The sequence below is a fragment of the Thermobia domestica genome, chromosome 10 (genome assembly GCF_964235325.1).
Source record: "Thermobia domestica chromosome 10, izTheDome1.hap1.1, whole genome shotgun sequence".
Lineage (NCBI taxonomy): Eukaryota > Metazoa > Arthropoda > Insecta > Zygentoma > Lepismatidae > Thermobia > Thermobia domestica.
The window spans coordinates 10,744,398-10,771,915 of NC_137463.1; the positions used below are offsets into that span (position 1 = coordinate 10,744,398).

The 27,518-nt window shown below is 35.6% G+C and overlaps 1 protein-coding gene across 2 annotated transcripts in view; it reads left to right on the forward strand.

Moving 5' to 3' along the window:
- LOC145662276 (uncharacterized) overlaps positions 1 to 26,028 on the forward strand; it is a 729,687-nt gene extending 703,659 nt beyond the window's left edge. For both annotated transcript variants that reach the window (XM_081727665.1, XM_081727666.1), the window contains 8 exons: positions 1,419 to 1,525; positions 3,252 to 3,402; positions 4,880 to 4,997; positions 8,347 to 9,697; positions 12,811 to 12,873; positions 16,323 to 16,363; positions 18,651 to 18,911; positions 22,679 to 26,028. In XM_081727665.1, coding sequence (XP_081583791.1) covers positions 1,419 to 1,525; positions 3,252 to 3,402; positions 4,880 to 4,997; positions 8,347 to 9,697; positions 12,811 to 12,873; positions 16,323 to 16,363; positions 18,651 to 18,911; positions 22,679 to 22,786 — 2,200 coding nt within the window. In that variant the 3' untranslated portion in view covers positions 22,787 to 26,028. The remainder of the gene's footprint in view (positions 1 to 1,418; positions 1,526 to 3,251; positions 3,403 to 4,879; positions 4,998 to 8,346; positions 9,698 to 12,810; positions 12,874 to 16,322; positions 16,364 to 18,650; positions 18,912 to 22,678) is intronic.
- The last annotated feature ends 1,490 nt before the right edge of the window (positions 26,029 to 27,518 follow it).

A 27,518-nucleotide genomic window follows, 5' to 3' on the forward strand; every position in this document is an offset into this window, starting at 1 on the left:
AAAATGTGTGTGATATGCATTTCCTGAAACGGACTGTCACATGCGACGATTTTTTTTTTTTTTTCGTAGTTGAGCAATGGCCAACCTCCAGAACAGCTCGTCAAAGAGGGTCATTTTGACCATAAAGTCAAAACGGTCCTGTTACAATCGGATAATTCACTTCGAATTTTTCCCGGACGGTCGTATCATCAACGCCGATCTTTTATTCTAAACAATTGGAGCGAATGTATGCTGCGCTATGCCAAAAATACCCAGCACTGATGAAGCGTAAACGCATCCTGCTGCAACAGAATAACGTAAAACCACATTCGGCTCGAAACACGCAACAAAAAATGCAGGAACTTTATAGAATCGAACTGATGCCACTAGGGATGGCCAGAACCGGTTCCTAGTGGAACCGGTTTTCGGGTCTGAACGGATCTGGTTCTAGAAGATCCGGTTTTTCGGATCCAGGTCTGGAACCGGTTCTTCGGATCCAGGTCTGGAACCGGTTCTTCGGATCCAGGTCTGGAACCGGTTCTTCGGATCCAGGTCTGGAACCGGTTCTTCGGATCCAGGTCTGGAACCGGTTTTTCGGATCCAGGTCTAGAACCGGTTCTTCGGATCCAGGTCTGGAACCGGTTCTGAAACAGAACCGGTTCCTCGCAGAACCGGTTTCGCTGGAACCGAAACTTTGTGACCATCCCTACGCTAAACCCGAGCTGCTGGCAAGCTGTGAACAGAATGCTAGATGAAATGGTGGAAGCGACAGGCAGGCGCCCAGGCGGCGGCAGCTTGTCTCATTTGGCTAAATAAACTGGGTAACTGGCAAACTCATTGGTTAAACAGGCAAACTGGCCAACTCATTTGGCTAAACACCCACTGGTGGACCAAATTTTTTTTCTGGGGGCACAAGCGGGTCTGGGCGAGGAAGGCACAAGCGCATGGTCCTCTTTGCATTATTTTTGAAGGTGAACTTTATGCCTCCTTTACGGGTCTTTGGGGGCTTTCGAATCCAAGTCTGGAACCGGTTCCTAAGATCCGGTTCTGGAACCGGGTTTTCAGAACCAGATGTGGAACCGGTTCCTAAGATCCGTTTCTGGAACCGGGTTTTCAGATCCAGATCTGGAACCGGTTCCTAAGATCCGGTTCTGGAACCGGGTTTTCGGATCCAGGTCTGGAACCGGTTCTGAAAACCGGATCTCCAAGGAACCGGTTCCGCCGGAACCGGAACTTTGTGGCCATCCCTAGATGCCACACCCAGCCTATACTCTTGATCTTGTCCCTTCATATTACTATTGTAGTAAAAACCACGTTAATTTTATACTAATTATTGACACAGAATCAGAACTAAAATAGAATTATTAATATATTAATAATTGTAAGCGAATTAGACACTTCCCAGCAGTGTAATTGTTATTATTATTGTTATTTTGCAGGATTTCTGTGGTTGCTGGATACTTGGCTGAAGAAGTATCAGGTCTGTCTGCGTTCAACTTTATGCACGCCGAGGACAGTCGATGGACCATGATTGCTCTTCGACAAAGTAAGTATTCTTTCGTATTATTATTATTATTGAGAGTAGTTCGTATGCTTATTTTAAATTACCTATACAAGAATAAAAGATGTCTGCTTACATTTTTACCCCACAGAGTAAATATACTTAAGAGTCTTCATCCCGGCGAAATTAAAATACCGCTAATTTTACAGTAATTATGTGATATCTTCAAATAGATAAAAGATAATCAAAATGTAGAACAAGAGTCCCCTAGACAATATTATTTTACATGAGAAACCGTTATCACGACTCACTTATCTGCTTTCGATTTCGAGCCATTTTGAAAATCGGCATTTATTTTCGCGTTTCTAAACGGCTGAAAACGGAAAGCCACTAGGTGACTTGTGATAACGGTACATCACGCAAAATAATATTGTCTAGGGCGCTCTTGTTCCATATTTCAATTATCTTTTATCTATTTCAAGATATCACATAATTACTGTAAAATTAGCGGTATTTTAATTTCGCCGGGATGAAGACTCTTAAACACGAAAAGTATAATGCTAAATAACTTACCCCGTTTCAACTGTTGTAATTATCCTGGAACAGTTATTTAGAAAAAGATAACTGAAAAAAAAAAAACTAGAAATGAATGTCCAGTGTAATAAGTTTTGGTATTCGAACAAAATAAGAAATTGAAGGTGTACTCAATGTCATTGAACCAACAATACATGTAATGTATTTCAAGGGAAAAAAAGAAAATATATTTTTGTAAAAATTTGTTTTGTCATACGATTGGTCAAAATTTCTACTAAAACCAGAGTGGAAAAAATGAAAAGGAGATAGCTTGCGTTCTTTTATTCATACGTATGCATACGTTTAATCGGAAAGTTTACTCATGAAAAGTTACGGAACTTGTAGATTTTTTTACAAAAAACCACAATAAAATGGTATTTTAAGTTCTAAAGAATTTGGTTTACCAATCAAACTCCTTTATGTATTTACCGTCTTTGTCCATGTGTCCCTTCAACCTCCTTTATATATTTACCCTATCTGTCTATGTGTCTGTGCAAACTCCTTTATACAGGGTGTTTCAGAACAACACCGACAACGTTTGGGAGGTGATTCCTGACACCAAGATAAGACAGAAAGTGTAGACCAACCTGGGTGCACAAATGCTTCCTTTCGGAGTTATAGGCTGTCGAAAATATGAAAAAATGAACTTTAAAGATCCATAGCTTCAATACTATGGGACATACCATGGTCGGGTCAAGACTTCACTAAGAAACTAGTATGTGCCCTATTCAAATATCCATGTTTCAGAATCCTGCGGTACTTCCGCAACATTTTTTATAGAGCTAGTTGGTGAGGACTTTAAATTATATGCCCGTAGCCAAACTGCCTCTATAAAAATTGCTGCGTGAGTACCTTAGAACTCCGAAAGTTATATTTTTGGATAGCGCAGATACTAGTTCCTAAATAAAGTCTTGACCCGACTATAGTAGGTCCAATAGTTTTGTAGCTATGAACCTTTAAAGTTCATTTTTTCATGTTTTCGTCAGCTCCGAAAGGAAGCATTTGTGTACCCAGGTTGGTCTATAATTTTCATCTTATCTTGGTGTTAGGAATCACCTTCCAAACGTCGTCGGTGTTATTTCGAAACGCCCTGTACATTTACGCTGTCTGTCCATGTGTCCGTGTCTTTTTCTGTGAAATATTGTTTTCCGAACGTTTTGAGACTGTATGATTCAAGACAAATGCTATTTCTTTACAGTGTACGGTAGTGCAGATGGCTGCGGAAACAGTTGCTATAGGCTCCTGGCAAAGAATGGTCAGTTCATTTACTTGAGGACGCATGGATATCTAGAATTTGATAAAAATACGCAAAAAGTGGAGTCTTTTATATGCGTCAACACACTTGTAAGGTAAGTGTTTATTATTCAATATAATTGGGCTAATTTTGTGTTCGATGTATATATATATATATATATATATATATATATATATATATATATATATATATATATATATATATATATATATATATATATAGAGAGAGAGAGAGAGAGAGAGAGAGAGAGAGAGAGAGAGAGAGAGAGAGATATCGTATTTTACGGACTGTAAGACACTGTTTTTTCTTCGAGAAATTCCCTCCAATATTTAGGTGAGTCTTATACTCGAAATTAATATAAAATTGTCCATGTTTGATTTAAAATTCGTGCCAGTTTTAAAAATGGCCATATATTCGATGTCGTGGGCCATATTTTTGTCTGGCAACGTTGGATTCAACTGGCAACTATGTGTTGCGGGAATTCACAAGCTTTCCAACACTTACTAATACAAATGGTAAAAATGTTGCGGTATTAAAAAAAAATACTTAAAAGTTAGGCGCGTCTTATAGTCCGTAAAATACGGTATATACTACATTGTGATTTGCGCTGCTATAAAGTGATGACGTAACGATAAATTCAAATGTAGATGGCGCTATATCACCACCCCAGCTTTATTTTTCTCCAAACCTAATTTTATTACAGATTTTTACAAATACGTATTTAGATAAGATAATTTAACATTTCAGAGATTGCAGTAACTGTAAATAATTTCCAGGTTTCTGTCTCTTGGGATCGAGTTAACACTTTGGTCCTTAAGCTATACTTCCGGTGCCTACTTTACAGCCTTTTGATACTGTTCTTCTGTTATTAATTACAAAGACCAAATCAATATCCAGCATTCAGTTGCTGCTACACAAAATCTAAATGTCTAATACACGTAAATACTTGAATAACGGTTTAAGCCTCAAAAGCATACGTTAACATTAAATTAGTATGCGATCATCTCGGGTGCTTGTACAAAGGGTGTTAAGTCAAACAATACGTTTTCTTTGGGAAAATTGAATTGAAAGTTTAAAAAATCATGCTAAATCAGGGTATAGAAAAAAACACTTCTTTAATATAAGATTTGTTAAGAGACGCATGTCTACAAACATTGTGTATTATTTCGATTATTGAGTATAATATTTTTTATGCTTATAAGAGAACAATAAAATGCGCTGTTCGAAAAATTCTTACTTATCCCGTTTTGACTTAACACCCTTTGTACAAGCACCCAAGCATTATTGGTAGAAGAGAAATATCCCATTTAATAACAGTATCTGATAGTTAGTGAAGAACGTAAGAATCACTGTATTTACCAGGGCAGTCAAAAAGGTCCGGAATGTGATTATAGTGGGAGCCGGTAAAATTGTCCCCGACCCTGCGTCAGGAAACGTCGAGATAAAAAAAAAAAAAAAAATCTAATAGTTGATTTTTGGTAGTGTATATGCTTAGTATTTATCGCAAGTAGTGAAGAATGTTTACCTAAAGTAGAGTGTTGTGAATAATATTCTTTTAATCTTGTTTCTAGTGATGAAGAAGGCGAACAAGGAATTCAGGATATGAGAGACCGTTATTCGCCATTTATTGCCTTCCAACAGCAGGGAGCTCTCCCAGGGATTCCTGAACCAGAAAAAGTCAATAGTCCGGTAAGTTAATAACTATTTAACCCAAAATTACCTGATGTATGGCTTATTTTCACTACAATATACTAAAGGGTGTCCCACATAAAACCGGTACACCTTCACATACCGGTTAATCATGTATAGTTAAATTACTTGTGGGGTGACAACACTGTCTCGAAAGTTGGCTACACTGCATTTTATCGGAAAGTTGAGTGCAGTAGTGTGTTAGTGCGTCAGGTGTTGTGAGAAGCTCATATTTTTGAGTTGTTGCAATGTGTTGTGTGTTGAATATCAGTGCTTGTGGTAACAAGGAACATTTGCGACAGAAATGGGGCAGTTTGCATTAGAACCACAAATTGATATTGTGGAATTTTACATAAAGACAGGCTCCATCAAAGAATGTAAAGAAGTGCTTCAAGAAAAGTATCCTGGTAGGAAACTCCCCATGACCAGCACTGTTCACAAGAAATGGACTTGACCCATATTTTTCAATGACACGTTAAATAGTGTCAGATATCTAGAGATCTTTGACTCTTTCTATGCCCAATTAACAGATGCAGAGAAACTGTATGCAGTATTCCAACAAGGTGGAGCAACTGCCCATACATCCAACCAAAATATGGCCCACATCAGCAACATGTTCCCGGAAGACAGACTTATCATTAGAGGCCTTTGGCCCTCAAGGTCCCCGGACGTATCATAGTGTGATTTTCATTAATGCGCCACACTGTAAAACAAAGTGTATGCTGACAGTTCTCACATAATAGACAATGTTAAACGGATCATTACTAGAGAAATTAACATCATGCCAGCAGAATTAAAGCGTGTTGTTGGTAAAGTTATCAAACGAGGTCAGCGATGCCTGGATGTCCATGGCCACCACTTCCAGCATATCTTATAAACAGGTAACTACTATTATCTATTCATTGTTAATTAGTTCGCTGTTTCTGTTAAAGTGTTACTTGAATCTCGTACGTGAGGCGTACTGCTTTTATGTGGCACACCCTGTATTCAGTATTTTTACCTCTGTGGTCAGGGTTTGTTATCCATATGAACTAATACTGATAGTTATTAAACAAAAATAGTATAAACTAAATCAAGGATAAAAATACTGCACCATGAAAGGAACTCTGTGAAGAACAGTCGATTTTCCATTGCCTTAGTTTAAGTGTGTAAAATGTATTAAGCCATTGGATCGATAAAGAAAAGAAAGAAAAAAATGAATGAAACATATTGTGAATCAAGCGGAAGACGGTATGTACTTACGAAACACAATTGATCACATTTAGATTGTGAAAGAACTTATAAAAAGGTCAAAGGTCAAACGAATATGAATTCCTCATGTGTACTGTGATTGCAAAGAAGGATTAGATTCTAAAAAGCTCTCGGCAGTTATCAGTATGGTAATAATCGAAATGCATGATATGTTAGAAATGGGAGTAATAAGAATGCGTTAAAAATAATAATAATAATAATAATAATAATAATAATAATAATAATAATAATAATAATAATAATAATAATAATAATAATAATAATAATAAAAAAATGTTATGCTACGCCAATGACAAAATAAAAACTAGAACAATTTTCTATATAGTCTGATAGTGTTTTTCGTCATGTTGCATAATATAACGGAAACTTATAGTGTGTCAGTGGGATTTGCTAATTTCTAAGTGATGTCCATATGTGTATATTTAACAAAGCAGATTAAATGCTGATTAAGCAGCAAGACTTCTGTATTGTTTCTGTTTCTGACATTTGTAGATCTTTATATGTTCATTTGAATTTACAAATAGAGGTATCTCGCAGAGATTCACAGCTTTCCATAGCTTGCTCTATTATTTCCTTCTCTTACGTGTTAGTGAAAGAGGAAAAAGGTTTTCCATATATTCCCGATATGGTCTCTTTGGATGTCAGCATAAGAGACCATACAGAAAAGAGCTTTCTACTGAAAAGTTGGAGCCTATGCTCTGCTCCCTCGAAATATTGAATCTCTTTTTAAGCTAACAGTGGCTACGGGATAGATGTTGATCAACTCAAATATAAAAATATAAACAACTTACATTGTATCCAGGAAGTCAGAAATTCTTTCAGATTATTTCGATGATTGCTGATTTATTTATCAACAATTTATAATGGCAATTAAACTGTAGAGGAACCAGGAAGAGAAGGTCACAGTTCACTGCGGCTTGCACCACTCACGTGTCAAGGCTTTTTCGCTGCATCTATAATGGCTGTTTTCTTATTGGTGTAAAATGAAGTGACCGTGGTTGGTAATACTAGCACCAAAGTAAGGATTGCATTTTCCCTCCACACATGGTAAAAAAAAACTTCAGGGACCATCTTTTGATGGCTTCTCTATAGTAAGATATAAGTAGGTTCGTGCTTTCCTCTGGGATCTTTCTGGGAGGAAGAAAAATGTTAATAAAATCCTTACATGTCAAACTGTGAACTTGCTTTCTTAAATTATATATTTTACAAATTTGATAAGCTTTTGGGCATTTAAAGATTGAAGTACGTATATTCTTCCTGTTCGTGAAAAATAAGTTGGAGAAAATTATCTTGGTTACAATAATTCACTTACCTGCATGTGGAACAGAAAATGAATTTACACTCGTTGATAAAGATATCAGCGGGGATCGAAATAATCTCATTTTTTTTTTTTTTTTTTATTCCCTAGACACAAGATAAGATCCTTTTAAACTAGTCGTTCACAGGATATGTAATAAAGTTGTTATTTGTAAACCCTGCATTAGATAAAACAGATTTCTTGATTCAGATATTAAAGTATTCCATAAATTTCCTATCTTAATACAATATATCTCACTGGACTAAATAAAATTAAATGGGCGAGTGTTAATGCTCATACTGGGAAGAGCATCTTGACGTAGCTGCTAGTCAGAGTGTTCTTCGCACTGCTCTAACTCCGGTGAATTCGTTCCTTTTCTCATTTCTTACCAACGTTTTTATTATTTTCCCCAATGTTTTTATTGTTTTCGCAGTTTTTGTTTTAACCAATGTTTTTATTGTTTTTCCAATGTTTTTGTTTTACCCAATATTTTTATTGTTTTACCCAATGTTTCTATTATTTTTCCTCCTATTTTTATCCTCCGTGAACATGACTCTAGGAGAGAGCTGAAAGATAGGAAATACAAAATATTTTCAGGAATCACAATTACAATTAGGTAAAATGATTGTTAAATTCCTGAGCGTGTTAGTATATTGTTTCGGAGAGTTTTCATTGGCATTGTATATATACGTCTATAGTTGATGTGTACATATTTAAAATTAATTTGCAAACCACTTTATAATTAATTGCTATAAACGTTCTATTATTGCTTTTTTTTTTTTTTTTTTTTTTTTTTAATAGGAAATGGGGACAAACAACAACGTGATGACGGATGGAAATTCAGTCCAGCAACTGGTGGAGCAAATTTTGTCACCTGTGTGCATTGAGGAGAGGTGTAGCCCAGCTCCACTCCCAGATACTCAGTACGTGAAGGCTGCTCTGTACGCAAAGTCCTTGCCACCTGCCAGTCTTCAGGCCACCAAAGCAGGGATTCCTCTCCAAACGCAGATCACTGGACGATCACCGAAACCAACAACTCCTGAACCTGTGGCTGCTACAGATGTCCCTAGTGTAGTGCATCCCCCTCCTCCTCAACAGACAATGAATGTGGAAGTTGAACAAGACTCTACGTGCAAAAAATCAAAACAGACAATGGAAAGTGCGAACGTCGTTCAATGTAGTGCTTCTGTAATGCAAGAAAGTGTTTTAACTAGACTTAGCACAGTGCCCGAGAGTGGTGACTCTTCTCTTCAAACAACCAATCGGGTGGTTGTGAGTTACAAAACCACCGCCCCCAACTATCCTTCGAACACTTCTGTCCAAACGCGTGTTATTACTCAAAGTACCGCACCACCTTCCAGTGTTGACAGTGACTCCTTATACGTACAAACAGCCACTTCTGCACACCATATCAACGAAGGAGTGGTGATGCCTAATATGGCGGTAGTGAATCCTTCTTCCAGTTGTACAAATATTAGTTCCACTCAGCCGGCTGTTCGAACACCGGGAAAGTACCTTCAAGTGACGTCGCAGTCACAGGAGTACAAAATAAAAGACAATGCAGAGCAGGTAGTGCAAAGAAATGTGTCGATGTCGTTGTCCCCTTCAGGACAGTGTGTCGAGTACAGTTTGATGCATCAGACTGTGGGAAATGAAGTGCCTGTAGTGCAAATGACTGACACAAGAAGTGTTCCGCAACAGATACTGAAGAGGCCGTTGAGTGATTCCAGTGCTTCATCAGGGAATGTGAAAAGACTGCATACGTCTAGAACAGACAGAAATTTCAGCAGGGTTTCTTCTGAGACTGAAAATATTTTAAGTGCCCAAGTACAAATGACTGACAATTGTAGTGACCTGGTAAACTTGTTACAACAAACAGATTCCAATTTACCTCTTCTGAGTGTGCCGTCAGAGAGTTTACAAGATGAATTGTTGTTCCATCCAACAAAGGAAGCCGATTCGAAGTGTGAAACTTCTTCAGTAGCGAATTTTACAGTTCCTGAGCCGCCAAACAGTGAAGAAACGGACTCCTGGCTTGGTGCGTTAATAGGTCCCGATCGATCGGGGATTCCGCCGGATGGTGATAACCTGGACACGGATTTCTCAGCGTTCGATTTAGGAGACGATATTCATGGAGGCGATGGTAATAAAGGTAATATTGGTTCTGTTTTCGTTACATGATGAAGTATATTTTATGTGCTGCAAACACAAGTACGTATCTTCGGCAGACTTGTTTTGAAACTAGATAAAATGTTAAAAAAATAATAATAATAATAATTTTAGGTTCAATTTCTAAATTAGAAGTAAAAATTCCAGTTAAAATTATTCCTAGAATAAAATAATTCCTCCTATTTTAGATATTTCTGTGTATTTTAGTAATTCTTCTCGGGCTATCAGCCAGGTGAATGTATTGACAACTGACGTTTCGAATTCAGACATTGCATTGATCTTCAGGGATTATAATGAAGAGGCCAGAGATATGGGTATGTATATTTGATGACTATTTAGGGACAGAGCTATGAATGGAGGCTTGTAATTGGCTGAGGAAAATGCTGGCTTCTGATTGGCTGAGGGATGCTGGCTCCTGAATGACTGTTGTTGTGACTACGAGAAATGGCATGTATAGCTGGGTCCTTCTTCACATTTCCAAATAATCCCCATTGAGATTCAGGCATTTGTCTCACCGTTGCACCAATTTGTTCAAATCCTTTGCAAAAAAAATCAGGGCTGTGGCTATTTAGTATTCTTCTCACATTACACTTAACTTCACCTGTTGACAGATCAGGTCGCTTGTGTCGAACCTGAACTCTTCTTCAGGGAAACGCAATTCGACGTAATCGACCTGGTCTCTTCTTGACAATAACGCCCACCCCCATTCAGCACGCAAACAAGACACAAAATTGAAGAATTAGGGTGGAAACGGCTTTCCCCCTACTCCATACGGCTTTAATTTAGCACCGAGTTACTTCCATTTTCTTTTTCCGGTGTTAAAGTCTGCATTGCAAGCTGAACGTTCGAAATAGATGAAGAAATGAAGCGAAATGTGAGGACAGTGCTAAATAGCCAAAGCCTTGATTTTTTTTTGCAAAGAGTTTGGACAAATTAGCGCAATGGTGAGACTAATGCCTGAATCTCAATGGGAGTTATGTGGAGAGGTGAGGAAGGACCCACCTACATATATACATAGTTTACAAATATATCTTAAAAAATAAATATTTTACAGCTTAGGAAAATTTATATATTGAACGACCCACGTATATGTATTTAGTTAGGAAAAGAGTAGAAATATAGATTCACTAAAGTGACATGATACAACGATTTAGAGAGGTGCAAATAAATGTATACACACATTAACATTAAAAAAAAGATATTACTCTAAATTTGTTAACACTTCATTTATACGAAAATTAATTTATTTGAGATGTGTCCTTGAAGTTTTGAATCAATGTAGATATTCGGAATAATAGTAGCATATAAACACTGTCGATGCCACCAAATTGCTGCACGAACTACGTTCTCCACTATGTCCAGTATGATGGCTATTACCGGTAGATGTCATCCTTGAACATTCTTATATACGTCGAGAAGTGTTAGGTGTAGGAATAGTTGTGAAAACTCGAACACCATCTCTTTGACCTCGACCAGGTATAATTTCATCCATGCTACAGCAATATTGCTTCACTGTTCGATAACTAACAGTCATGCTTTACTATCATATCGCTGAAAAACATCGCCGTCATACATTGAGAAAATATTATGTCAGCTACAAACGGTGGCATCATTTTTCAACATAGTCCCCATTACGGACAACTTACCTGCGCCAACATGAAACGAGGTCTTTCATGCCGTCGGCGAAGAATTGTGGTGACTGCTGACAAATTGCTGCTTCCACCTCCGCGTCACAACTGTAGGTTGACCCTGTTTGGGGAAGAGCCAAAAGTCGCAAGGCGCAAGATCTAGACTATAGGCAGGATGAGGCAGAATGTCAATAAACACTTTGCCAGCAGATGGAACAACTTTGATTTTTGGGGGCGGAGGAGAGGGCGTATGGCGGTACTCCATCGACTGACGCTCCTTTTTCTGGTCCTAATGGTGCATTCACGACTCGTCGCCGGCGATAAATGTTCCTGGGCACACAACCTCCCTCAGTCAGAAATTCAGTGACGTCACCACTGGATATCATGGATTGTTCCATTATTCTGGAATGAGAAGAGATATAGGAAGGTGAAACAAGTGCCATTCTAGTGCACTAAGAGGCCTCATCCCGGCGAAATAAAATACCGCTAATTTTACAGTAATTATGTGATATCTTCAAATAGATAAAAGATAATTGAAATATGGAACAAGAGTGCCCTAGACAATATTATTTTGCGTGAAATACCGTTATCACAAGTCACCTAGTGGCTTTCCGTTTTCAGCCGTTTAGAAACGCGAAAATAAATGCCGATTTTCAAAATGGCTCGAAATCGAAAGCAGATAAGTGAGTCATGATAAAAGGTATCTCATGTAAAATAATATTGCCTAGGGTGCTCTTGTTCCACATTTCGATTATCTTTTATCTATTTGAAGGTATCACATAATTACTGTAAAATTAGCGGTATTTTAATTTCGCCGGGATGAGGCCTCTTAATGATAAACGGTTCAGAATGTTTGCAGTACTGTTAGACAAGTAGTGGCCTTGGAGGCATTTACTTCCTGAATCACCCTCGTATATTATACTCTCGCGCTCTAAAATAAAATTTTCACTTGTTTGTTTCAAGACGAATAAAGAGTGTATACCTTTTTTTGGTGTCTTCTTTAGTGGATTTTAATACATGTTATTTTACTGACGTGCACTAGCACAAACTTTGTTTTCTGATGTTTCAAAAATACATTGCCAGACTTACTTAAAAATTGAAATATGCTATTATTTTCGCTTCACAAAATACTGTGTCTAAAATGTGTCTCCTTATGGTTAGATTTGCAGCTAGTGCAATTAGTTGTTACAACAGCTAAATGTTACTGCAGCTAAATGCCAGTTGTTACAACAGATGACAGTTTTCTTCTCAAATTACTGACAGTAATGAAACATAAAACATCAAATATGTAGAAGGCAAACTCTTTGAGAATTTTACATTTGAAATATTCTTCATATTTTTATGATGTACACGTATGTGTGTGTATTATTATTATTATTATTATCACCACCTTTTCTTTTGTGATGATATTGTTAACAGTCTTTCTTTTGATATTGTTTCCCTGACAACAACACAATGTTTGTTTCAGATATAATCGACTTCTTTGACTTAACTGATGGTCCAAAACAGAGCTTACCTCAAAATTTACCTGGTAAGTATTCACATCTTTATTAAATATTGAACATTCAGTACTTAGCTTTCATGTTATTAAAATATATCATAATCAATTTTTTTCTTTCAATCTATTCGAATCAAACTGAATTTAAAGAAAATTCACTCCGAAATGGTGTAATAATACAAGTAGATATAGCAGAATTTCCTAAACTACATGAACAGAGATAAAATAAGGGTACTTCCAGTTGACGTGGAAAATTGAAATTTGGCATGATTGTAGCTTTTCAGGACTAACCCACAGGAAAATTGCCAAAAGTGAATAATTTTAATCTTTAGTGGGTCTAAAGGGGGTTGAAGAAATTTCCCATGTTATTTAAATGAACCTTTTTTATATACCTATAATGTCATGTTTTAGATACTTAGAATTGGAATAAAATCTTGAAACTCGATATGTTTGTACGTTTGCGTTAGCGTTACCTAAGTAAATCACGAAAAATAGGAAGATTCAACTGTAGAGTGGTTTCATGGAAAACTGAAAAATCTTTCCCATTTTATTTATATGGGAATCATCTACACTCCAAAATATTTAGGCACTTTCGGTAGGATTAGAATGTTGAAATTGACATCATTGTATCTTTTCGGGACTAACCCATAGAAAAATTGCCAAAAGTGAATATATTTAGTTTTTAAGGGGTCCAAAGGGGATGAAGAAATTCCCATGTTGTTTAAATGGTGTTTTCGTGGGATACAAAATCTTGTCTTTTAAATAGTTGAAATAGGAAAAGAAACTTGAAATTCGGTACAATTGTAGTTCCAAGAGGTGCGAGGCCGTAGGCCGAACTACGTGGGGTTTGGGAGCGAAGTCCCCATCTGGCCAAATTCGGGAAATTTACGAAAGCAAATGCACGAAATTCACTCCATATATATGCGATGCGAAGTCGTAAACCGAGCAAACGCGGGGGTCTGGAGGTGAAGCCACCGGCTGGCCAAAGGGTAGTCTTAGTATACAGGGTGTTTCAAAACAACACCAGCAACGTTTGGGAGGTGATTCCTAACACCAATATAAGACAGAAAGTATAGACCAACCTGGGCGCACAAATGCTTCATTTCGGAGTTGTAGGCTGCCGAAAACATGAAAAAATGAACTTCGAAGGTGCATAGCTCCAAAACTGTGGGACCTACCGTAGTCGGGTCAAAACTTTACTTAATAACTAATATGTGCTCTATCCAAAAATACAGGTTTCAGAATCCTGCTGTACTCACGCGACAATTTTTGTAAAGGCAGTTTGGCTACGGGCATATAATATGAAGTAGGCCTCTCCCCAGCAACCTCTATAAAAACTGTTGCGGAAATACCGTAGGATTCTGAAACATGAATATTTGAATAGGGCGCGTACTAGTTCCTAAATAAAGTCTTAACTCGACTATAGTAGGTCACACAGTATTGGAACTATGTACCTTTAAATTTCATTTTTCATGTTTTCGGCAGCCTATAACTACGAAAGGAAGCATTTGTGCACCCAGGTTTGTCTATACTTTTCGTCTTATCTTGATGTCAAGAATTACCTCCCAAATGTTGTCGATGTTTTTTGAAACACTCTGTATAATACGATCATGGTACTGATTTCTTCCTCTTCAGTATTACCTATGTATTGTAGAGAGGATTTGTGGAGATATTTGTTTCCCCACCAAAATAAGTAAATAAGTAAATAAAAGTTTGGGAAGTTATAATAGAAACGGATGTTTTAGATCATTGTTTCAGCGTTGTTACTTAACAGTTGACAGGTTTCAGGTACAAATGTGGTAAGTTTCTCCCTCATTTACATATAGTCCGTGAACGACTTCGCAATCCTTAATGATTCCAGTCCGAAGAATTTAAAATCCTTAATGATTCCAGTCCGAAGAATTTAAAATCCTTAATGATTCCAGTCCGAAGAATTTAGAATCCTTAATGATTCCAGTCCGAAAAATTAGCAATCCTTAATGATTCCAGTCCGAAGAATTTAGCAATCCTTAATGATTCCAGTCCGAAGAATTTAGCAATCCTTAATGATTCCAGTCCGAAGAATTTAGCAATTCTTAATGATTCCAGTCCGAAGAATTTAGCAATCCTTGATGATTCCAATCCGAAGAATTTAGCAATCCTTAATGATTCCAGTCCAAAGAACTTAGCAGTCCTTAATGATAGAAGAGATAGTGAAAAAGAGCCTACACGATGATGATGGCATTTTGGTAGGAGGTAGAATGATTAGATGCATAAGATTTGCAGAGGATATGGCGCTTCTTGCAGAATCTGAAAAGAAAATCAATAAAATGTTAGAAAAAATGAGAAAGGGCTTTGAAGAATATGGGATGAAAATAAATGTTAGAAAGACAAAAGCCATGGTGATTGGAACGAAGGGGTCTGTGTCAAATATAAAAGTAGGAGGGGAGAAAATAGAACAAGTGAATAGTTTTCTATATCTGGGTAGTATTCTTAGTAATGACATGAAGTGCGAACGTGAAATAAAAGCAAGGATAGGAATGGCGAAAGAAACCTTTAGGAGAAAGAAAAGTCTGTTTTGTGGGACCTTGAATAAAGGGTTAAGAAAAAGACTCATAAAATGCTTCGTGTGGAGTGTTGTACTGTATGGGGCGGAAACGTGGACATTACGTAAAGGTGACGAAAATCGACTGGAAGCCTTTTAAATGTGGGTGTGGAGAAGAATGGAAAGAATTAGTTGGGTCGAGCGGAAAACGAATGAGAGAGTGTTAGAAATGGTGGGTGAGAAAAGAATACTTTTAGATATTATTAGGAAGAGGAAGAGAAACTGGTTGGGACATTGCCTAAGAAGAGATTGTATCATGAGGGACGCCCTAGTGGGTATGGTGGCGGGAAAGAGAGGGAGGGGGTGAAGGAGACTACAATTAATGGATGATATTAAAACAGAAAGATCATACGTGAAGACGAAGAGGTTAGCGGAGAACCGTGGATCATGTAAGCTTCTCAGCTGCGGCAAGTGACCTGCCAAAAAAGGCAGAATACCTATGATGATGATGATAATGATTCCAGTCCGAAGAATTTAGCAGTGAAAAAAGAACACAGCGTAACCATGTATATGTTACGAAATTTCTTCGGCTTCCACTGAATTTAATCCCTGGTTATATCATTATGCCGTTATTATTTTTAAAAGTTCTTTAAGTGCAAGGAAATAATGAAGTTATTTCAACAGCCAATCGAAATTAAAATGAAATAATACAAGTCTTGTTACATCATGAATAAATTTTACCATTTTATGTTTGACTAACTGAAATAATAAACAATAGTCGCTGCTTTAATTTCTACTAAACAATAGTCACTGTTTTAATTTCAACTAACGATAGACAATTGATACGTCTCTTCATCACGACACTGTCAAATTGGTCGAACTTAATACAATAGTTTTTGGTTTTGTGTTTATCACTAATTATTCAATTATTGCATTTTTTTTTTTTTTTTTTTTTCAGATTCCTTTGAAGAACAAAATGGAGAATATGAGTTGTCCAAAGTAAGTAGTTTACTTTTGTACTCTGTTTATATTGTATATATAGAGGTATGCAAAATTAAAAGGTGAAAGCAAAAGTAGGATATTTCGTTACGAATATCGTACATGCTATATGCCAATTACTACCAATAACGAAAGGTGGTGACACGAGTAAAACACGCAATCAAAGTAAAGAATCGGAGGGAAAAAACATATCTTTATCGCAAAACCTGAGTTCGTGCGAACGAAGAGGTGCGTCGCAAATTGTGAAAGCTGCACTTAATAAGAGATGTGATGATTCCGTACTGTTATACTTGACCCGCAATGGCGAGCTATACTATAAATAAAGTTATTGATGACACCATGGACAGCTAATTCGATTCTTTGCAAAGAACTTCTAGAGTTCTCTTGAAAGGAGATGACGTGCTGTTAAGGCGTCTCACACATGTTCAATCGGATTTAGATCAGGAGACGTGACTGGTCACTCTGTCCAAGCTATACGCTTACTGACAATGAAGTCATCGATGACAGTAGCTGTACGCGCTCCGGTTTCTTCTCTGTGTTTAGGAGTGGACAGAAAACAGCTTTGAATTGCATATATAATGCATTTTTTTGTTCAACAGATAGTATCTTGTGATTGGCTTTTTTCTCGATGAGTATTCGTTAGGAATGGGTTTCTACTAAACTGAATCTTGATTAGGAATTGGATTTCTGGGCTTTCAATATCTATAACCATGTTAGCCTGTCATGTATGAGGGATGACATCCCTCAGCGAGCACATTGCCAGGGAATTTGGGGAAGACGAAAGGAATGGAGGACGGAAACGGCCTGAGACCATTGTGTATGATACCATCCCGGCATTTGCCTGGTGTGAATGAGAAAAATCCAGGAAAAACTTCAGTCAGAATGATTGAACTGAAAAAGCTGTTACAGTTTCTGACCTAGTGTCCCCAGTGGGAAATCGAACCCATGTCCGCTTGCACCAAAGGCGAGAGCGTTAGCGACTACAGTACGCCAGGTCATTGTAAACTGAATGTTGATACTATAAATAAGCTGAATGTACGAGCACTGAGTCTGTGCTCCAGTCGCGTTGTTCACGATTCACAATCTCTTTGCGTTTGAACCAATGGTACGCAGATAGCAGTTCTTCTAACAAAGTGCTATTTTTCGTAAAACTTCCAGGGCAATTGGTCTTGAGTCTTTCCTCCCTGTGGTCTCAGCGACCTCTGAAGCCAATTAATGCGCTGATAAGATGTTGCATTTAGAACTAAAGCAACATGTGCATTTGCACAGGATGCCAAGTTTCGAGGGCCAGTAAAATCTGTCATAACTAGATTATTTAGAATAAGCATTTCTTGTTGAAAATATATTTCATAATGATTATAGTTAAATTTACTAAGCTGACCTTCTGTATGAATACTACATTCATGAATCATGTTTAGGTCGCATTAGCTTAAGGTCACATGCACAGTGCTAAAGCAAATGGTCAAACAAATCTCAGCATGAATTACTTGATTGTTGTCAAATACAAGAACTCAATTCTCGAACAGTAGCGAACACCTGTTCCATTTATTTAGTTATCACAGTTTTGATATGAAAACTAGTCTTGTCTTTGTCACAAGTTCCTTATCATTGAAGGTGGAAACAAGTTTTTTTTTTTTTTTTAATTTTTTTTAAACAGATGTAGAAGGAAAATCAAGAAATAAAGATAAAAGAGCTAGTTATACTGGAATTGCAAACCAGATATTTTGAGATTGAAGCTCGATATTGAATTCTATAAAAAAGATTACCATCCTTCCTGTGCAGATGTATTTGCTTTATCGTTCACTAATGTAATAGATTATTATTTAAAGAAAGAAACAGACACAACGAATTGTATTTGTAGTGTGTATGTCTTTCTGAGTTCGATTAGACTTTCCCTTCCCTTTGTTGTTCATGATGGGGTGGAATACTTAAAATCGTGGGTTTTAATATTTGTTGTTTCTGAAGAAAGGGAAGGGGGGAATTGCTAGGGGCATCCGTGGTAGTCATGTTGATTTTTTTTTTTTTTTAAAGAAAAGTCAAATGAAGGACCAAAGTCGCTTAGAAAACTTTTATTTTTATACTCTGATTTTCTGCAATATTTTGAAAAAGCGAAAACTAGAAACTGATAAAAACTTGTAACGTAAAAACTCCTCCAAAATAGTTAAGTCTTCTGTTCCAACCCCAAATAAAAATAATTTATGATGTTATTCAAAACAAGTTATGATATTGTGATTGTTCAGTGTTAAACTATTGTTGCTACAATCCTTGTTTTCTTCTTTTCATGTAGAGAATGTGTAGGTTGAAGGGGGACCAGGTATGGGAGGGCAATCCAGCAGTTCTTTTTCAATCAGCGGCTGGAGTGCAATGCCCTCCCAAACAGATAGAATCATTGAACCTCGACCAGCAGATTCTCCAGAGGCATTTGCAGTTGGAGTCCCGAATGCAGCAACAAGAGACGGAGATGAACTCCATTGAACAGAACTTGCACCAGATACCTCACAAGACGATAAGCACCGAACGCTATCGTTCTAATCTTTCTCATTTGAAGGTACTGCTTTCAAAATCTTTCATTAAAAATATATGGTCATAGTTTTGCTTGATGATGATTTGTCATTTAACAAAGATACATTAAATGTTCTCAACTTTGAACCGGGAGATAGCATTACGTGATTGTGTTTCAAATGGCATCCAACTTGACGTTTCACAGCTACTTTTCTGTCTTGAAATTTTTGTTTTCTTCTTATTTTTGCCATCCGTTGTCTGATGAAGTATGTAGTGAAAGTTATATAAAGATAGGATGACTCACATGTCAGATCTGGCACGTAAAAATTACGTTCCGTTTCCTTGAAGCCAAATGTTCAGTTCATAACCCTAGAATGAATCTTTGTGTTGTTCCGAACCGCTTCGTTCAAACAATAATAATCTTCTTTCTCATCTCAACCATAGGTTGGTGAGCAACATGGAAATTTTAAAACTTTTCTCTCCCTTGGGAGAGCTGTTTATACTTTGTTAATATCTGTTCTTCGTAACTGCATCTAGATATTCTATCCTTGATATTCCCCTTCCTGGTTTTCCTTCTGCCTTTCTCTCTATCAACACAGTGATCCAATCGGAGTGCCGAATAAGATAGCCAAGGATGCTGTTTCTTCTTTTTCCTATTATCTTCATGATCTGTCTTTTTGATTAGCTTCCTTTAGTACGTCTTCATTCCTTTTCCTTTCGGTCCATGATATGCGCAGCATTTTGCGCCAACACTACATTTCAAATGCTTCAGCTTGGATATTTCAGCTTTTCTCAATGTCTACGTTTCTCAGTGATCCGTAAAGCGCCACGCTCCGTACCAGGGTCTTGATAAATCGTTTTCGAACGGCCAACGACTCATTTCTTGATATTAGCAGTCCTCTTTTCCTATTGAATGTTTGTTTAGCCTGTGCTATTCTTGAACTTTCACTTCTTCGGTCCGAGGATATTAGGCTTCCTAAATAGGGGGACGTCTTAACGTCTTCGATTTTCTCTCCATCTAGCCATATGTTTGCCCCTTCCTGTCCTGCTCTTCCAAGTCGTTCTAGTTCAAGTTTGAAAGTGCTTCCTTGCAAGTCCTTTCCCAATGCTCTGTCGTCAGTAAACCTATTGTGCTGAAAACCAGGCCATTTACTTTTACGCCTTTCTCGTTTTTGAGTTTTACGTCCCACGGTTATGCCGGTTAGGCTAAAGGAGAGCCTTTCTCGTTTTTATCAAAGAATTCTTTCATAGCTTCTTCTATATATATACGTTGAACAGAAGAGGTGAAAGTCCACATCTTTGCCTTACTCCTTTATTTATTCTTGCTTCCTTCTGATGTCTTCCTATAACGGCTGTCTGGTTCCTGTAAAGTTGGTATATTTTTCTTCTGTCTCTGTAATACACTTTTAGATTCTTCAACGCTCTGAACATGATATTCCAACCTATGTTGTTCAAACAATAATAATAAATAAATAAAATAAGAAGGCAATCTTCATGTATTACAGGATGGTAGCTTTGAATAACATGGCGTCACAAATAAATTTAGTACAAATAGTATCCAAAACTTCCATATATTATGTAAAACAAATATCTAGTTTTCTGTCCGGTAGGAGGCCTTCAGAAAGTGAAAAATGAGGTTTTAATTATGGTTGAAAGAATATCAGTGTGTCTATGAAATTAGCACACTAACTAAATAGATTTGTCTTCATAGTTTAACTAGATAAAGAGAAGTATAATATTTTAGTTAATGCGTTTAATTTCTCACATTTTCTGATATATTCTTTACCACTACTTTTAAAACTTGTTCTTTGCCTCCCTTGAAAGACTCGTGAATTAGGCTGAAAGCTAACATCATTTTTTGTGAGTGTTTGTACATTTGTATGTTTTGCTTACCTACTTGAACAAATTGAACTTAAAATTGTAGAAGCACAGCTCGATTTTATTTTTATTGGTAGATATATATATTTCAAATATGCGTGTGTAATATACCAGCATTCATCAGCAATACTTGAAGGGTTACTACAATTTCTAGTTTCTCATATCTTAGGTTCTGCGTGTTGATTGAGACTCCCACAGTAAAGAATCTTATCCTTTCTTCTCTTTTCATATCAGATGCATCTGGCAGCCTATAATTCCTCGTAATGTCCACTGGATGATGTATTATTCAATGAAACAACGTATCTTTTATATGTATATAGTTCAATTATTTTCCATCAGCCTCTTCCTAACTTATACTACACATTATAAACAATATACACGTATCACGTATCGTTATATTCATTTTCATCTATTTCTATATTATTATCATTATATTTATTCCGTTATATTCTGTAGAGGGCTGATGTAATAAGAAAAAACATTAGAATCATCTCATCAATATATACATATAGGCATCACCCAGCTAATTATCAGTTACTCTGCCGCACAAAATTACACATTGCACTGTCTGATGGGTTTAGTTTTACTCACAGTATCAAATACGAACTACAATTCGAACAGCTTCGATGTTTGATCCGAGACTCACAACTTTCTAAAGAAACATTTTGCTATAATACATATTATTAATTAATTCACAAGATGTTCCTTCCATCATACACATTATTTCAAATTTGTTTATTTATTTCGATTCGAAAAAAAAAAAAATGTACTTTCTTGTAGATTTGTTAATTTCTAATCATCTGCTACGAACTGGTATCCTTTAGAACATTCTTAGGGATGTTTTGTAATACGTCGCTCAACTATATAATAGCGGCGCATTACACGTGTGTATAGATTAATTATGGATGAACCGCTATACTAGAGCGAGATGCGTACTAGCAAAGTGTGACCTAGGGGATTATGTATGATTAATGAGTTCCGCCAAGCCAAGCGTTATGTCTAATAAACACTTTGTAAAACTTGTTTTAGTTATATTAATTGTTTGCCAGGAAGTTTGCATCATTTATCATGTTTTTCTACTGTATTTGTTCAGAAAAACCGATTAGCTATTGCAGGATTTACGGAATGAGAAAAAAAAATGGTAATTTGACAATATTTCACGTACGAAATGCATATATAGAATCCATCAAAAATCTATACACAGTTTAACAGATGATCTCTGTAGACCTTTGTCGAAGTTGGATCGAAAATGAAATGAAATAGTGATCGAAAATCTTTGAGATTTACATCCCATGGTTATGCCGGCTAGGCTAAAGCAGACGGCGATGATGAAAAATGAAGGAAATGGTGGAATGAAGAAAGTGGGAGCAAACGGGAAAACCCCAAGGAAACCCACACACACGGTGTTTGTCCACTACAGAGTTCACTTGGCGCAAGCTGGGATCGAATCAAGGATCCCATGCACCAGAGGTGAACGCTCTACCACTGAGCCATCGCGGCCCCGAAGTTGGACGGAATTAAGGTAACAATATATAGTATGGTTTTCTGTCAACAAATGTTACTTACATGATTGTAAAATGAACATGTAACATAAGGCAATGAATCAAAATTAGCGGAGCAAGATTGTCGTTTGAAGAGTGTATGAGTATTCTAAAGTGATATTTGGGAACGTTTCTTACGCTACAGGTTCACTTTATAGTCATATATGTAACGTCAAGTGTTAGAGAGAAAAAATACTGCACAAACCGTACTATCTTCGATCCAACTTCGGAAAACATTCACGGATATCTTTTGTTAAAATGTATACAGTATATATATATTTGGTGGTCTCTGTATCTCTACTGTAGGTGCACATCTGTGGACATTAGCCACATACTGTTATTGAAATTAACTAATGCTATATGAGATGTTAGTTTATTTATTGTTTAATTTCAGGCAGAACACAAGAAACAAAAGAGGATGCTAAAAAACTTGCAGCAGGAACATCAGAACATTCATAAAGACAAATTGAACATCTGTGGTGTGCAGAATATTGGAGTGTAGAAGGATGCGTTTATCAGGACGTGTTTTTTCGTTACTTTGGTTTCCTTACTGGACACAACAACACGTAACGGTGTGTCACTTAAGGAAGTGGAAAGATGTTTTTTTTTAAAAAAGGAAAATGCTTAGTGTGTTTGCCGTAGTTAAAAGCATCTCACTGCCATTAAATACACGTTAAGCATTTAATTATCTGCAACATCACACATATTATATACAAATTTAAATATATATATAAAAGACATATTTCTGGAAGAAAATAGAGTTTATATTTTCTGTCTTAAAAGAGAAAGTAATGCCAGTAGTGTTTTATGCTCTTGGTGCTTCTGATAGTTATCGTGTGAGAAAAACAAAAACGAAACTAAAAATAATGCATGGATCTTGCCAGACAAAAATATTAAAGTTCTTTTTGAATTGTACAACTAAAAAATACGACTATACAAGGATGCCATATCCTCAATTCATATATATTTTTTTTCAGTTACAAACTAAAGAAAAAATATTTTGGAATTCAGGGCGGGGGTTTAAAAAAAAGTAAAAGTCTCATACTGATATTACGATAAATGAAATTCATCTTTATTCAAAGTTAATTCTTGAAAAATTGTATATGTATATATATTTAAGATAGTGGAAATTTGAAAAGAAGCTTTCAAAAATTGTTTCGATCGGTGTTAAAAATGTGTTACAACTAGTTTCACACTTAGAAATGTCGGTTTGTTTCAAATGTTTTTGTTATTCATTAGGGATATATTAGATATTTTTAATGAAAAGAAATGTGTTTTTACATACAAAACAACAACAACAACAAAAAATATCTCTTCGTGGGAAGTATAGAATTAATTGTTTTTAAGTTAATTTTTCAAGGAGATGATAGGAAAATACTAGTTGACTAGTTTCATGAATTTGGGGCTGGGATGAAATAAACCAAAAAACAAAAAGACGTTAAATGAAAAGAAGACAGTTCGTAAGGATCTCAGTTTTAATGTTTTTATCCGTTATCTAAGATAACCAGTCATAGTACAATATTTAAACTACAAATATCTCATTGCGATGCCTACATAAGACACTTGTTCCAAATAAATTGTATGTTGTCAAATTTGTTCTGAATATTGAATTTCGTTCAAATATTTCCCCCTTTAATACATTATATAATAGTGGTATTTAAATTGTTGTTTTCTTTGTGCAGGATGTTTACAGGGCCGGATGAAGGAGGGGGGGGGGCTAGGGGAGCTGTAGCACCGGACCTTTAAGTAAAAGACTCTTGATTTAAAAATAATAATAATATTAATACATTTTGGTGAAAATGATCATACTAAGAAGACAAATCTTGTAATAATCAAGTTTCTTTTTGTAGCTCAAATCTATTTTTGTGTTTTCTTTTGATTTTTAAATTTAAAAAAATAATTGTTACACTTACGTATTTTTTTCTTTTTTGTATGCATTGTTATGATTTTAATATGAACGAATACCAATTAAATTTAATGTTGAGAGATTACTATTAGAAAAACAAAATTGTTCTATTTGTGGGGAATATTTTGTTTTTTATTTTATGTAAATATATATTATGTACATTTTATCATCTCCTTGGAAAGTTTTATAATATATATAGAGATATAAGTAGTTTATTTGTGTACATTTGTATATATATATACACACACACATCAAACACTTTCTTTTTTTATCTTACAGCAAACAAATATTGCTGGTATCAGTTGAGGGCGTGTAGATATTCTTTTGCTCAACTCATAAAACCGAGACTGATTTTTCAGAAGACTGATGTATTTTGTTGATATAAATGTTTAGGGGTATTCAAGACTCAGGATGAATTATGCTTTTAATCCTTTTCATTATTATTATTATCATTATTATTGTAATTATTATTATTATTATTATTATTACACGAAGTATTCTCAGGTTTTGGCCAGTGGCGAAAATGGTAATGCCCAAAAGCACCATTTAACACACATACACAGTGTTTTGTATGTATTTTCATGCATCTTACCAGAGTGCAAATGCATTGAAGTTAATATTATTAACTAAATATGCTTAAAAAATAAATGCAGACAGTAAAAATATTCGAGAACCGTTTCTTTTTATTATTATTTATGTTGTTTTAATATGTACCTTTCTACCTTTTTAAAATTATCGTTGAATTCAGCATGAATTGATGCTTTTAGAAACTAATTATTAAAATTAGTACAATTTCTGCTGTTATTCCTTTGCTATCGCTTTTTTTCTCCAATGAAATATATATATATATCTAAGGCTGTGTTGCCATGGTGCAAGAATCTTGTAGGTGTCATTAAAAAATCTTGCAGCCCCATCTTTCTATTCACTGTTTACAAAGTACAACTTTCTAAAAGCAAGAAAGATATATCTACCCATGCAGCACTGCACTCTAATGGACAAATAGTGAAGAACACGTCGTTTCGGAAGCGGCAAAACTTTTTTTTTCTTCTTTCTTTATGTCAGTGGAAGGGCGATAGCAGGTAGCAAGCAAGACGACCCAGAAAGTTGCACATGGTTTTACTCCTTGCAGGATGAAAACATTGTTGCATGTCCCTTTCAAGGCTACGTTTACATGGAGAAATATTGTAAGGTTGCAAGATATATATATATATATATATATATATATATATATATATATATATATATATATATATATATATATATATATATATATATATATATATATATATATAAAATGACAGCTACAAAATTATTGCAGCATGGCAAGCTAGCTTAAAAGACAACGCATGAAAATTTAAAAGCTGGTTTTTCCTATACATAGACATAGTATGTGTAGAATTCTATCTTATCTTCACTTGGTAGAAATAAGCATGGTCACGTAGTTTTAAAAAAAAAAAGAAGTTTCTCTTATCCCATTTCTTACATTGGAATGTCTAAACGTCTGTACAAAGGGAAGAGCATTTCCTAAAAGAAAAGACAAAAAGAACTCATGTTGAGTGATATTGAAAGAAAAAAGAACATGTTTACTGTTTTTAGATGCTGATGTTTTTTTTTTTCCTAAGAATTTTACAGAGATACAAATAGACATAAATATTGTGTGTTTTCGTCATTGCCACCCAAAAACCAAGTCATGAGTGCGCAGAAGTATGTTGTACATAATATTTTTTTGAAAATATATATATAGTAAAAAAATAAAAAATGGAAATAAATGAAATATTACTCTTGATATGTATAAAATACTTAGAAACTGCAAAATAAAGTGATAGTGTGAAATTACATTCAGTAGTCATCTCTACACGATTCCTTTTAACACTTTTTTTCCTCGTCGTGATATATATATATATATATATATATATATATATATTGCTATTTCTGTTAAATACTCGTGCTGTGTGGTACAGTGAGAATTTTATTTTTTGTATCTATGTTGTTAGTATTTTGCTATTAGTTTTTAATTAATAGTGAAAAATCCCATATTCCACTTCTCTTTTTTAATACATCCGATTTATATTTGTTTCGTAAGGTATACAATCTGTTCGTGATACATTATGACTTGAAAATCTTACGTGTATTCCTTTCTTATTTGAAATGAAGCCTGAACTTTTTTTTTATAAGGTCTTTTTCACTAAGATTGTATATATAATTATGATTTGAACACATTTTCTGTCGTACAAATTCAGAATATTTTGTATTTAATATCTTCTTTAAATACCTAGGTATATATCTAATGGAACATAATGCATGCTATCTGTCTATACTTATATATTACAAGTTTAGACGTAACTGGCTATTAAATCTTCAGCTCATGTGGATGAAAGAACATTTTCAGTAATGCCATGGTTTTAAGAAGTGGATATTTTAGAAAATAAACATGAAATGTCTGCTCTTTTACAATAAATAGGAGTAAAAAGTTCTCAATTTTTGATATCCACCCAACGTCGTGAGGCAAACTGGGGAGCCACGTGAAAACGACGTAATGGCCACTGTCCAGAAAGCTCCTGATGCGCCTGGTTAGGGACAGTGCGTCACACGTGCTCGCTGCTAGGCTGGATATAGTTCAGCTGGTCGCTAGCAGATGGCGCTGGAACAGGCTTAGGCTCACAAATGGGCTGTTACGCCACATGGTGTGATTTGAAAAAAGAAGTTTATTCTCATCGGAACATGATATGAGAAAGCTGTAAACGAGTAGTCAATTGTTACAGACTAATCTGTTCTATAAAAACAAAACAAAAAAAAGTATATATTGTGGTACTTGCGTACAATATAAACGATAATTATTTTTACTTTACAGAAAGAAGCCAACATGCTTATATGTACACCTTCTGACGTTTTGACACAAGTAGAATTGCAAGAAAGTAATGGATAAAATACATTTTCAGATTTTGAGCAATGATTACAGGGCTCCCAATAAAGAGATGAACATATAAACTTCTCGAGTTTGGTCAACAATATTAATATTGCCTCATCGCAGTTGGCGCCTATAATAATCTAACATATGATTTTTGATTCACACATACGTTTTACATTTCCTTCTATGTAACTGTACTTTAAAAAAAAATCTCTAAAAAATATAATTGATTGATATTAGTAGCACAATACAACCAAATTTAAAATGGCAGGTAATAGTAGAGCATAAGAGATATCGCGTCATTTTAGTTAAAATAAACATACCAGTAAACAAATTGGTGATTAGTGCTTATTTTTCCTTTTAGACGAAGGAAGATTTGTGGATCTTTCCATTAGAGCATTAAGTTCTTCTGAAAGTAAT